Source organism: Pinus tabuliformis, chromosome 5_1 (assembly GCF_031772625.1).
Source record: "Pinus tabuliformis cultivar Carrire ecotype Pingquan chromosome 5_1, CPIR1, whole genome shotgun sequence".
NCBI lineage: Eukaryota > Viridiplantae > Streptophyta > Pinopsida > Pinales > Pinaceae > Pinus > Pinus tabuliformis.
Genome location: NC_142305.1, coordinates 720,406,100 through 720,420,602, shown reverse-complemented (window position 1 = coordinate 720,420,602; position 14,503 = coordinate 720,406,100). Strand labels below are relative to the sequence as shown.

Below are 14,503 nucleotides of genomic sequence, written 5' to 3'. Positions count from 1 at the left end.
CCCAAACAAGGAAAAAAAATTGGCAACCCCAGTATGGGTTAGGTTATTTGGGCTTCCAATGAACTTCTAGGACCCGGAGATCCTAAAGGGCATAGGAAACACATTAGGCAGTTTTGTTAAAATAGCAAAAATGACAAAAAATGGAAGATACACCTCATACGCTAGAATTTGTGTTTACATGAATATAGCTGACCCTATTCCAAACACAATTGAGCTAGAGTATCATGAAGAGGTCTGGCAGCAAACCCTCGACTACGAACATATTCCATTCAGATGCAGAAGATGTCATGAGTATGGACATCTGTTTAAGGAATGCCCAATCAATATAAAAGAAGAGGAGCGCAGGAATAAACAGCAGAGAAAAAACCAAGAAGACAAGGAAGGGTTTCAAGAAGTAAAAAGCAAAAGAAGACAAACAAGAGAGAACACCAAAGAAGGAAAGAAAGAACAACAAGCCCAGCTAAGCAATACAAACAGTTTTGAAATCCTGCAAGAAGAAGAAGAAGATAACAACGAGACCCAAACAATGGACTATCAAGGGGAAAAAGGAAAGGAAAGCAGCACAAGCCAAGGCAAATCAAAACCTAAGAGGAAGGCACAAAGCGAACTGACAAAGGAGGAAAAGGAAGAGAGGGAGAAGATGGATAACGCAATAATGGAAATAGATACAAGCAGAGGAGAAGAACTAAGTTCAGAAGAAGAAGTGTTGCGGAAACTATTAAATGAGTGGAGACACCTGGACGAAAGATTCATTCCAGAAGAGCAAAAAGACTATACAGAGAAACATTTCAACAGTACCAAGCGAAACAAGGACAAGGGAAAATGGAAATGGTAGAACAACTAAGCCTTCAACAGGACAATGCTCAAGACCATCAGAGCAAAGCAAAAGGCGGAAAGAAAAGAGGTCGAAGAAACCTACAGGAATCGATACAGATCATGGGAGAAATGTTAGTGAATACAGGGAGAGTAGTACCGCTATCGGCGGTATTCCACCAAACCAATCAAGCACCCCAATGATAATTACATCTTGGAATATAAGAGGCCTTAATAGTAAAGGCAAACAGAGACACTTAGTGGAAAGGTTAAGAAAAGAAAAACCTCAACTAATGTTGTTACAGGAAACAAAAATCTCAGGAAGGAAAATGGAGGAAATCCTAAATAAAATAAAACCGAAATATGAATGCATGTCCATAGATGCGAAAGGCAGTGTGGGAGGCATAGCAATACTATGGAACCCTGCAGAAATCACTATAGATTATTGGATAGGCATGAAAAGAATACTCACGGGGAGATTCCATCTAATTGGAAACAGAGAATGGTTTCTAGTCTCTGCAGTATATGGCCCTCATACCCCAGCGGAAAGAGGAAGCTTCCTCCTCCAACTCCAACAACTTAGAAACCTTCACGAGGAGAAACTGTGGATGATAGCAGGGGACTTTAACATGACAACATCAAAAGATGAGAAGAAAGGCGGATTGCAAAGAGAAGAGCCAGAGATGGAGAGGTTCAGGGACCTTCAAGAAGAACTGAAAATGGTAGATATCCCAACCATAAATGGAAAATATACGTGGAACAATCGAAGAGGAGGGAGCAGACAAATAACATCTAGGTTAGACAGACTCTTAGCAACAGAACACTTCATTGGAAAAGATATTTTCTATGAAGCAACAATCCTCCCGTGTTTAGGGTCGGACCACTGGCCCATTAAATTAGAAATAGCTATGAATCAGCAGAACCAGAATAGACCCTTTAGGTTTGAGGCATTCTGGCTAAGAGAACCCACCTTTATTGATAAAATGAAGAATTGGTGGAAGGAGACTGAGACTAGGATGGAAGGAAGAAACAAAATGCACACCCTCCAACTCAGATTAAAAGACTTAAAAGGAAGGATAAAGAAGTGGAATAGGGAAGAATTTGGAAACATCCAGAAGGAACAAGAAACACTCCAAATAAAGATGAAACAAATACAACAGAGAATCATAAAGGGAGGAAGAAGTGAAGAGCTGGCAGAAGAGGAAGGACTAGTGCTAAATAATCTGGAAGAAAGGAGAAAACAAGAGGAAATCCTATGGAAACAAAAATTGAGAATCCAATGGCTAAAAGAAGGAGAAAGAAACACGAAATTCTTCCATAAAGCAATGGTACAGCATAGACAGCAAAACAGAATCTTCTCCCTAAGGGACCAACAAGGCAACAGGCTAACTCAGAAAGTTGAAATGGAGAATCTGTTGGTACAACATTTTAAAGAGCTCCTGACAGAACCCAATATCAGAAGGGAGAACAACATTGGCAAAATTAGTCAACATATCCCTAAACTAGTAACTAGAGATCAGAATTTGGCTCTCCTAAGAGTCATAACGAAAGCGGAGGTGGAGGAGGTAATCAAAAAGATGGCAAAGAATAAAGCACCTGGGCCTGATGGATTCACTTCAAAATTTTATCAAGCTACGTGGAACTTCATGAGCCAAGACATAGTGAATGCAGTAGAAGAATCCAGATGCACCAAAAGAATGCATCCGACCTTGAACGCCACATTCCTAGCCCTGATACCAAAGACGGAGAACTCGGAAGAACCACAAGGATTCCAACCTATAGTGCTCTGTAATGTTATATACAAAATATTAGCTACAATTATGGTGAATCGACTAAAACCAATACTACCAAAGTTAATATCCCAAGAGCAGACAGGGTTTGTTAAAGGCAGACAAATAACAAATGGCATAGTGGTAACATAAGAAGCAATTCATTCACTGAAAAATTCAAAAACCAAAGAGATGTTGATAAAATTAGACTTAGCCAAAGCCTATGACAGAATAAATTGGGGATACCTCCAGAAAATCCTAAAGGCATTCGACTTCGATGATAGATGGATAAGTTGGGTAATGTCAATGATAACCACACCAGTTCTGTCAGTACCACTAAACGGATCACCTACGGAAGCTTTCAATGCGTTTAGGGGGCTCAGGCAAGGCGACCCGCTATCCCTGTTTCTACGGAAGAACCACAAGGATTCCGACCTATAGCACTCTACAATGTTATATACAAAATATTAGCTACAATTATGGTGAATCGACTAAAACCAATACTACCAAAGTTAATATCCCAGGAGCAGATAGGGTTTGTTAAAGGCAAACAAATAACAGATGGCATAGTGGTAACACAAGAAGCAATTCATTCACTGAAAAATTCAAAAACCAAAGGGATGCTGATAAAATTAGACTTAGCCAAAGCCTACGACAGAATACATTGGGGATACCTCCAAAAAATCCTAAAGGCATTCGACTTCGATGACAGATGGATAAGTTGGGTAATGTCAATGATAACCACGCAAGTTTTGTCAGTACTACTAAACGGATCACCTATGGAAGCTTTCAATGCGTTCAGGGGGCTCAGGCAAGGCGACCCACTATCCCCGTTCCTACGGAAGAACCACAAGGATTCCGACCTATAGCGCTGTGCAATGTTATATACAAAATATTAGCTACAATTATGGTGAATCGACTAAAACCAATACTACCAAAGTTAATATCCCAGGAGCAGACAGGGTTTGTTAAAGGCAGACAAATAATAGATGGCACAGTGGTAACACAAGAAGCAATTCATTCACTAAAAAAATCAAAAACCAAAGGGATGCTGATAAAATTATACTTAGCCAAAGCCTATGACAGAATAAATTGGGGATACCTCCAGAAAATCCTAAAGGCATTCGACTTCAATGACAGATGGATAAGTTGGGTAATATCAATGATAACCATGCCAATTCTGTCAGTACTACTAAACGGATCACCTACGGAAGCTTTCAATGCGTTCAGGGGGCTCAGGCAAGGCGACCCGCTATCCCTGTTCCTATTTATCCTCGTAGCGGATGGACTAGGAAGACTAACAACTTAAGGGCCTAAGACTATGGGGAAATGATCTCCCTCTAACCCACCAGCGATTTGTCGATGATGGACAGGCAACGCTCAAAGAAGCAAAAAAAATAATGGAAATCCTCACAAACTTCACATGTGCCTCTAGGACAGAGATAAGTAAAGAGAATCGGAAATTTATTTCTTCAATACCCCTGCTTCCTCCCAAGCCTTCTTGGCAAGAACCATGGGATTTAGAATTGGGAATTTACCTACTAAGTATTTAGGCATCCTATTAAATGACCAGCAAAACAGAGTGGCCAATTGGAGTACCCTGATGGGAAAGATTCAACGGAGAATGCAAAACTGGACATTCAGGGCGCTGAATATCCCGAGCCGCATCATTCTACTAAAATAGGTGCTTCAATCCATCCCGATATATCAACTTACCAGCCAAGCCACACCTAAAACAATCTGCTAGAAAATGGTAGATATGTTTAAAAAATTCCTATGGTAAGGGCCTAGCACGACAAAGAAATGGGCGCTCCTATCCTGGAGCTGGCTAAGCAAATCCATAAAAAAAAGAGGACTCGGTCTTCGAGATCCATACATCTTGAACCAGGTTATGGGGGCAAAGTTGTGGTGGAGATGGACACAGGGAGGGGAAGACCTGTGGAAAAAACTATGGGAGAGAAAATATGAGATGCCTAGGTCCCCAGAAGGAAAGCTGAGAAGTCAAAATGAGAAGAAAGGCTCTGCAATATGGAATTTGGCCAGTGCCAACAGGGATCTGATCAAGGAGCACAACTTCTAGGAAGTCAGAGGAGGGGATAAAGCCAACTTCTGGGAAGAAGCGTGGCAACAGAGAGAAAAACTCAACAACCAGCCGCAGCTTAAAGAGATCCACCAATTTACCAGCCTAAATGAGGGCGACACAGTACGAAATTACTGGTGCCCAGAATCTAAAGGATATTGGAGAAAGTGGAAACAACAGGAAAACTGGCCAGAAGCGCCAGAAACACCCCAATGGGAAATCTATGAAAAGGAAATGGCAACAAGGAAAGTAGCGATAAAAGAAGGGTCGGATACTCTAAGATGGGGCCATAGAATCAAAGGTATGTTCACAATAGGAAAAGGATACCAATTAAAAGCAGGATACAACAGACACCCAAAAACAAAAACATGGCCGAAAGTAGCATTCTTTACCTAGATCCTAAGCCACGGGAGAGCACTAACATGGGACCAACTGAGAAAAAAAGGAATGCAAGGCCCATCGAGATGTGCCCTCTATAGAGAACAAGAAGAGACCATAGAGCATCTAACCAATGCCTGTAAAGTTAGCGTAAACCTGTGGAAACAACATCAACAAATATTTGAAATCAGCGACAGAAATATAAATAGCATGCAAACAACGATAGAGAACTAGAGGAAAAAACCTTACCAGAACACGATCCTAAACAGGGCATGGAGACTCTCGCTAGGCTTTGTTCTGTGGAATATTTGGAAAGAGAGAAACAGACTGATATTCAAGGAGGAAGGTAGAGCAAGAACAGAGATATGGAACCAAATTATACAAAATATCAGAGAGACCATTCTTACCGAGAGGTGGTTCGAGGAGGATTGGAAAACTGACCCAACAGAAACAAAAATAATGATACGCCTGAACCTAAAGCCAAGCATGACGCACAAGACAGCCAGGAAACACCAAAGCAACAAGGCGGAGGAGGCCAATCACTTCAAAAGACCTCAACAGGGGTTTATTAAGTTAAACTTCGACGGGGCTGCAAAAGGGAACCCAGGCGAGGCAAGGACTGGCGGAGTATTCAGAGACGACAGGGGAAGGACTCTCAGAATCTATGCAATGGACTGTGGTAACACTACAAACAATGAAGCAGAGCTCCATGCACTGAAAAAAGGGTTGGAAATTGCCATAAGGGAGAAATACCAAAATCTACAGGTTGAAGGAGACTCGAAAATGGTAATTGATATAGTTAAACAGCTACAGCAAGGAACCCAATCGAAGAAAATCAGCCGTAGCTGGAGAACCGCTTGGCTGGTGCAGGAGATTGGCAAACTCATAAGACAAATAGACTACATCCTTCCCACCCATGTGAGAAGGAAAGGCAACGCACCAGCAGACAACCTGGCAAACTAGGGGAGCAGACATGGAGGAAGAACCCTGGACGCAAACGAGGACGAGTTATTCCATATGGAGGAGATGGAAAACTTAGTGCAACTCCTCGAACAAGACAAAGGAGGAGTGAGGAACCCCATATCGGGGAACAACATAGGAAATCTTGTGAGACCGGGGAGAAGTGACCAGGAAGGGGGAGGAACAGGACAGGTGGGGGAACAAACAGATGAGGGGAATGAAGTGAGCAGACAGGCAAGTTGGCAAGTGACGGAGCAGGGCAGAGAGGGTACAACTCCTGAGAGAATGAGGGCAGTGACGGATGAGAATGACAGAGAAGAGGGCAGAGTAGTGAACAGGGGGGCAGGCTGAAGAACGTCAGCAAGTGGCAGAGCAAGGACAGCACGTACACAGCAAGAGCAGCCGGGAAAAAGTGCGGAGTAATGAGAGGAGATGGCAGTGAGGACAGGAGGGCAGCATCCCGAGAGGATGGTGTAGGGATCCGCGTAGGTAATAAGGCCAGACAGGTGGCAGTAAAGGCAAGGGATAGGAGGGGGAGGGGCATAAAACTGAACGGAAATCAGGATATAGCTAAACGCATGGAGACGACAGCGAGGAGAGCTGGTGAGAGGAAAGGTGGCCGAAGAGCGATGATTCAGCTCGCGAACGAAAGCGGCATCAGACCTACAAGTTGGTATGTAGTTCCTATGCTCCCCATCCTCGTTAGGCCCAGGATTAATTTCAGTAGGAATATAGGATATCTAAGATGGAACATGCAAAAGTCTGTTAAGAAGGAAACCAGAACCTCCTGCAACACTGAGAGAAACAATATAGAAGTGTTTGAGAAATCCCGGGGTAGGGAGATCAGGTGGGAGGGTCTCGCACCCAGGAAGGGAGAGGACCATACAATGGCAAAAGCTCATAGTAAACCCCGACAGAGCATGAATCTAGCCAGCCCTGTAGGAATCGATGGGAGGGAGCCAGAAGGCAAACAGGAAGCAACTCGGGGGAAATGAAACCAAGGAATATAGCGAACCAGGAAAACAAGAAACCTTGGGGGGAGGGATTTAGAGCCAGCGCCCGGAGGGAAGCTGTTGACAAGCCAGGGAGACCCTGGGAATGGAGGAATAGAAAACTAACCTCATCCAGGGAAGAACCCATGAGGCTAGCCAAAACAGATAGGTCGAGCGCCGACTGTTGCCATGGAAGGAAAATGGCAAGATATCCAAGCAAGGAACGAACCATTAACAGAAAAAGGATTGGCTCTAAACCCCTTCCGACAAAAACCCCGAAGGCAACAAACCCTAGAAAGGGAAAGAAAATGGGTAAACGGGAAATAGTTTAGATTTACTATTATAATTTTGATAAATGCAATGGCTCTGTGATAGGTATCTTACCATACCGAGGACAGTACAGCGAGGAGAACAGAGAACCACAAGAAGACGGAAGTTGCAGACAGGCAGGGACTAACATGGTCCCCAGGACAGGAACAAGCGGGTCAACCAGGAAAAAAGGGAGGAAGTCGGGCAGTGTACACATGAAGACTCTTATCGACGCATATATGGCAGGGAACCCGCCAGACATCAGAGCCCAAATTGCGAGTTGGGAGAGGGAACTAAATGACAGCATCAAGCAACAGGACATCCCCATGGAGGAGTGGGAAAGCATGGTTCCCGACCCAGGAAATTCTCGTGGAAGGAACTCCCTATTTAGGCAAACCATACAGCAATATTGGGTAATGAAGAATGTGGTGGCACGGGCCATGACCCTGAATCGAGAGCAAGCAGCGGGTGACGGAACAGAGGCACAGGAGAAAAACAAGGAAAAGGATCCAGTCAGGGCTGAACTACTCAGGGAAATAGCAACAGTTCAGATATAGACCTACAGAAATAACCTGGCCTTGGGAAGAATCGAACAGACACTAAAAGATTTGAAGTGGAGAATTGAGCAGAGGAGCGAGATGCCAGGCTCCAGTGCCAAAGTGCCAGCTCCAGTAATATCCTCGGATGAGGAGTGATGTAGTGGTACAGTTCGAATCTGAAAATTTTGATGACATGCACTTACTTGTTTAATTTGTTTTATCTAATCAGTAGTATAGACAGTCAAAACAATGATGCTAGATGGATAGCAAAAAACCTTTTTAAATTTTGGACAGGGTTTAATGCATACAGGTGGCTATCTGGTTTCCTTCGGGCAGGTAAGCCACCTGGAACAAATGGAAGTTAATGATTTTGGAAAAGTAATATAAATAGAGGAAGCATTGCCAAGTTTACAAAAAAAAAAAATTAATATCTTTTTTATCTGAAATTATTTTATCTATTTTTCAAATAAATAAATTAATAAATTTATTTTATTATTAGTAGATTAATATTCATATCCTTCGTTACTAGTGAGTTAATTCATTTATTTATAAGAAATATTAATAATAAATGATTACTAATATCAATAAAACCTAATAAAATAAATAAATTTTTATTATAATTTATTTTATGATGAAATATTTATTTATTGATAGATTAAAATTAATATCTATTATTAATAATAATAAAATTAATTTATTATATAAAATGCTTAAGACCTAAATTTTACTAAATTTTTTCTTTATTTATTTATTATAAAATAAAATACTTAATAATGTTTATAAACTAATAAATATTATATTAAAACAAATAATATTATTAATAACAATTATTTCTTTATTTAGTTAATAATACTTAATTATTTATTCTTAATGAATAAATAAATAATAATTATTATTCTGAATAAATAATAATTAATAATTTAATCACTTGAGATTTTTTTTAATAAATATTCTTTAAGAGGTTATTACTAATTATTAATTTATTAATGTTTCAGTTTCATAATTTATTATAGATTAAGGTGAGGAGAGAGGGCTCAAACCTGGAATACCTCAGAAGACCTGCAAGCGTTGATATGCCTAATCACGAGAAGCCAATTCCGACTGATTTCATTCCCTATATTATTATTATAGCAATTTATGAACATGTACTTGGCCTAAAAATTTGAGAAATTCACATAGAAATCCACCTCAAATTGTGTGCCAAAACAACTTTGCACAATGTGATTTTTGAGGCTTGTACGACTTGTCCATACAACTATACGATATTTGTACAGTACAGATCCATTCGATACAATACAGTAAGTTGTTATTGTCCCACTACCTGAAAATTGCTTCTCTGTTGCTTGGAACTTCGTGCCCAAAGTTTGTGTATGGGGTACCTTGAAATGTATGCCCCAACTCACCCTCCTTACTACCCCTGTAATTTTCTCATGTTGCAATCTTTTTCCCTCTCCCTCTTCAACTCAAACCCTCACTTGTTCATGCAATGTGTGTCTCTTCCTCTCCTTAGATTTGCTTTTATAACTTTCCAATGACTAAAACCCTATCTCCAAAGTGATTGACAATCAAGATCTAATCTTAATCACTTGAAATCAACAGTTGTGACTTAATCTCTCATTGACACAACTTAAGTCACCTTTTAATCATTATAAAGTAAAAGTCACTTTAACTTTATAAAATAAAGTTAATATCTAGAGAGTACCTTTTTGGACACTTCCACATGCTAGACACAAAGCCAATGTAGAAGTACCTATCCAAGCTACAAATTTCAACATATTGTTCATTAAACGTCTATAAAATTTTCAAGAGATGGCTCACATACAACCCAAACATCCTAGTTCCCTATGAAAATTGAAAGGTTTTTGAGGCATTCCTAGGTCCTTAAAGTGTTAGATCAGTTGATATGTGGACATTTAGTGGGGGACGCTACCCCATTCAACATAGGTAATTTTTAAATTTTATGAACTTAGAGCTTAGACTATGCAATATGACTCATGAACCATCAAACTATCATGTTGTAATTCCATAACTTGTAAGTTATTTAAGGTTTTGGACTTTGGGAATGTCTCAACATTGGACAACGTACCCTATTATGATATTTCATATTTTGATTCATAACCAAAGTATGTACTAAGCACTTGCTTATTTCTAAAAGTTTAAACTTGATATTTAATATTATGCAATAAATTAGTTTTGTTCATCATTCAAGTTTCTAGTGAATCCTAAATTTTTTAAATATTTATTTTATGATTATATATAATATTACCATCCCCATCCCCATCCCCGAGGGGTACCTTGGCCAATTAACAACTACATTATCACACTAATATTTGAGGTTCAATTCTTCTTGTAAGGATCGAAGCGTTCAATTGCATGTTACAATGGGGACAAAAATCCACAACTTCGGCTACTTCACAATTGTATGTTGGATTCAAGGGCATCAACAAATTTGATGACCTTGAAAGCAATGAACCAATTAGGATTAAAGATTACCCATCCATGTAGAAATGTGTGTGCCATGGACACTACAAAGATAAAGGTGTCTAGGTTAATCAAGGATCTTCATGTCAAGCTTGCTAAATGCCCTGATATTTCACTTCTCATGCACATGGTTGTCATAGATGTCCCTGATCCATCCTCTCCAAAAAGTGGGTTTTGAACCTTGGTAGTAGTATTCATATGGACCCCTCTTATGCTGCCATACCCACATGTGAAGGTACATATTTGACTCTATACAAAGAGACACCCATGAAATATCATGTTGAAGATCCTAAGGACTCAATGAACAAGATCATCTGTGAAGATCAACAAGGGTCTGGAAAGCCAAAATATCATAAAAATCAAGAAAATATCGGAAAAAAACGACAACCAATGGCAAAATTAAGATACCACCATAATATCGATAAAAATTGGCAAACATAGGCTAGGCCAACAAATTACGATTTTGAGATTTTTTCACGATAAAATCGAGGTGTTTGCAACACTAAGTTAAATGGAAATCTTCAAACTGATACATAATATTTTGTCTGTTGACTTTCCACCCACAAAGTGTGAAAATTCCATATCTAAATCTAATCTAGGCTTATTGTAGTTATTTGGTAATTATCTACCTATCTTTTATTAAAGATTATTTATCTCGGCAAAAATATTTACTATAAATATTGAAGAAAGACACTGCAATATTCACCAATTAAAAATTCACAGGAACTGATAAAACCACATATATAAAAATAAACACCGATATTTTTGGACAAATATCCTTGGAAAAACCCCAATGTGGGGAAAACCAGTTATGCAAACAAGGGTTTTATTATTTCTTCAACAAATTTATAATTGATAGAAATTACAACTGCTCGCCATAAAATGGCAAAACTTCGACAAAAAACGATCTTCCCTTCTGCAAATCAAATCGGCTAGGGTATAACCCATTGGACCTTATTCCGCAATTCGCACTACCTCTTTGGCTATGCGCACGGCCTCTCTAGAAACTCAGACGGACTCGCTGGAAATTCGCACTGCCCTTTCGACAACTCGCACTGCCTCACTCTGGCAATTCGCACTGCCGTTTCGACAACTCGCACTGCCCTCCAGCAATTCGCACTGACTTTATGGAGACAATTTTGGCCTCCTCTGCAGAAACATAAACTAGCCAGCAAAACACCCTCTAAAGCTGGAAGTCTCTAGGATGAAGAATAACTCCAAAAGTGCTTCTCGCTTAATCACTATTGAAAACCTTGCTAGTGTCAAACCCCACGCTACCACTACACCTCTGTTCATTTGTTATGTCTCCAAGATGCCCATCGATTTCCTCTTATAATCTCTCGTTGAAAATTCAACAACTAAGATCTAATCCAAGTCAATCGTTAAAAGATCATCTTGACTTTACTAAGTACCTTTTCTAGAAGTCACTAGAGAGAAATCGACTTGTCTTAATTAATATTGATTAATTAACCTATTTTCCTAAGTTAGACTTAGAAAAATTATTAAAAACTGGTTAATAATCTAATTAAGACATTTTCCCTTAGAAAAATTCCTAGGCTTGGAGATATTAAATTCTATTGTGCACTTAGCCTCAATGACACCTCCTGAGACTAAAACACTTGTCTGAGGTACACAATCTAACACAAAGTACTAAAAATATATATAAAAACCTAAAGAAAATGAGTCATTTGAAACTTGCCATTTACCCTTCTCAAATAGGTTTTAATGTTTAAATGCATGCCTATGTCTCTTCCTATGACTTTTAAAATTTTCTATAATTCCAAATTGCTAAAACCTTTTTCTAATGATGGACACAACAATAAGGATGAACTCAAATCATGATTCAATATCAATGTAGCCAAAAAGGATGTTTGAACTTTGTACAGCAACATTAGTGTCTATATCCCGGCTTGTCTATGCTGGCCTAACAATAACCATTCATACAAAAAAAGAGATAATATTACAACACTTGTGTAAAAAAGTACTTAAAGAAAAAATTATCTGTACAAACCTGCAATGGCGAAGAGATTCATAGCGTTCAGCCTCTGTCATCACAGTTTTCCCCTTATACTTGTGAGTGACTGCATCATTACAGCAACCAACAAGAAGATACGTATTGGGAAACCTGCAACATGTCCAAAACGCAACATCTCTAGTCAAGAACACCTTAAAATAGCTATAAATATATGTTACATTAAGATTCCAGATTTTCATTTCTCATAGCCATGGATCATGAATATTTCCAACTTATAATGAGGTGTATGCAAAGCATAGTTGTTAGAAGGAAACAATATAACAAAATTTATCTCTTCACTTACACATGAAGCAACATGGGTTTGGTCTGGTGATTAATGGATGGTAATTACCAATATTGGTCATTCACATTGGTTCTCCAACTTGCAAACACTATAGTCATAACAATTGATGGAAATCTACCAGGTAACTGAGTTAGTGGGGAATAAAAATGGGTCCTTTATCTACTTATGAAAGAAAACGGGTATACATTATATAGAGCGTCAAAATATATAAGATATACTTCAAATAACTCATCCAAGCCATTAAGCCCTGAAAGAAACAGCCTTTGATGATAGTATTTTGAGAAAGTTTGGCACTCCGATGATTAGCGCTGGTGCACCAAAATCTTCTGTGCCAAGGCTTGCCAGTATGCTGTACACTCTGATGAACATACCTAACTAACTAATCAGCTCTAATGACACTGATTGACCAAGCTCACAGAGCCACTTCTGATCAATAGTGCAACCCTTCTTCGGAATGGTGCTTAGGTCAGATCTGTGTACTAATAATCTAGACAACCTGTGTCAACACCGTCATGCAATAACTGAGCCAGTTCTTGTCTCAGGGCTAACATGATCATATTTAAAAACTTTAATTCTTTATTGATAAATACTTACAATTCAAACCATGGAGAATTAAAATCAGCTCACATACAAAGAGAGAACTAAAAGTTTTGGAGAAAAGCTAGCTGAGTTTGCTACCTCTCATACTGTATGACAGGTAACCATGTGATTCTCATGACAGGTAACCATGTGATTCTCATCACATGCTAGACATTTTTGCAGAAGCACCACCCTCCTAGTGGCATGATGTTCCAGTTCAAATTTCATCATGAGCACTTCAGATTGCTCTTCCAGAACTTATATGTCAGAAATCTTGCTGTGCAGTGATGTTCCTTGCACAGTGGATACGTCTTTGATGATTTCATGAGGATGATAGCATGGTTTACTTGATTTGGCGGTGATGATGATGCTTTACACATGATGCTCCATGATAATTATGATTATAGGCTTGATGTATTGGACACTGTCATATCTTCCTTTCTTGCTAACGTATGGTGATAGTGCTTCATGTATTTGTCATGACCGTGGTGAACATTAGTTAAATCTAATAATGGATCATAGCACTCTGAATTGTTATTATTTGGCTTCCAGTACCACATGGGGGATCATAGTCTTTCTTTAGACAAGTGTTGTCACTCTTGGGTTGAGTTGTACTACTAGAGGCCTAGGAAGGTGTAGCATATCCGTATCCCAAATCATACTTAACACTTTTCATCTTCCCCATTATTCCATGCACATATTTCATATTTTCACTTATGGTTGGCTTGTCATGTGTCGTAACAATGTTCATAATTAATAGTCCCATGAAGAAAATCTCATCTTAAGGGTTATAAGCTCAAGGTTGATGCAATTAAAACTGAAAGGCCAAATAATAAAGCTGGAGATATGCCACCTCGCTATGAGACCAATGCCTTAAGTCCCATCCTTAACAATGCAAATCTAAAGAAAAGGGATTAATAAATAAAGAAAAAGGCAAGAAAAGTTGTTGTATGAAACAATCATAAGGAATGGTAACTCAATGTGAAAGTGCTCCCTCGGTCCTCATCTTTAAAGGCACTCATGTGGATGAATATCTAAAACAAACCTTATGTGGCTATGCAAGTCAACTCAAGAAGTTAGTCACCTTTGTCATATATGTGATATGAATATCACATACCCTTCATTTAATGTTCTAGAAACTACTATTAATTTCTGAACTCAGCAACCTAGCAATTAATTCCTAGCAGATTTATGTCTACTAAATTAAAGAACAAATGAGTTCTTAACAAACAAACAAAAGTATTCAGCAGAAGCAAATTAAATAACCAATCTAACATAGACATAC

General features: G+C 39.0%; 1 protein-coding gene across 2 annotated transcripts in view; it reads right to left on the bottom strand.

Moving 5' to 3' along the window:
- Positions 1-14,503, bottom strand: part of LOC149166945 (choline-phosphate cytidylyltransferase 2-like) — a 156,648-nt gene that overhangs the window by 122,943 nt on the left and 19,202 nt on the right. For both annotated transcript variants that reach the window (XM_089432831.1, XM_089432830.1), the window contains exon 3: positions 12,333-12,446. In XM_089432831.1, the coding sequence (XP_089288957.1) occupies positions 12,333-12,446 (114 nt within the window). The remainder of the gene's footprint in view (positions 1-12,332; positions 12,447-14,503) is intronic.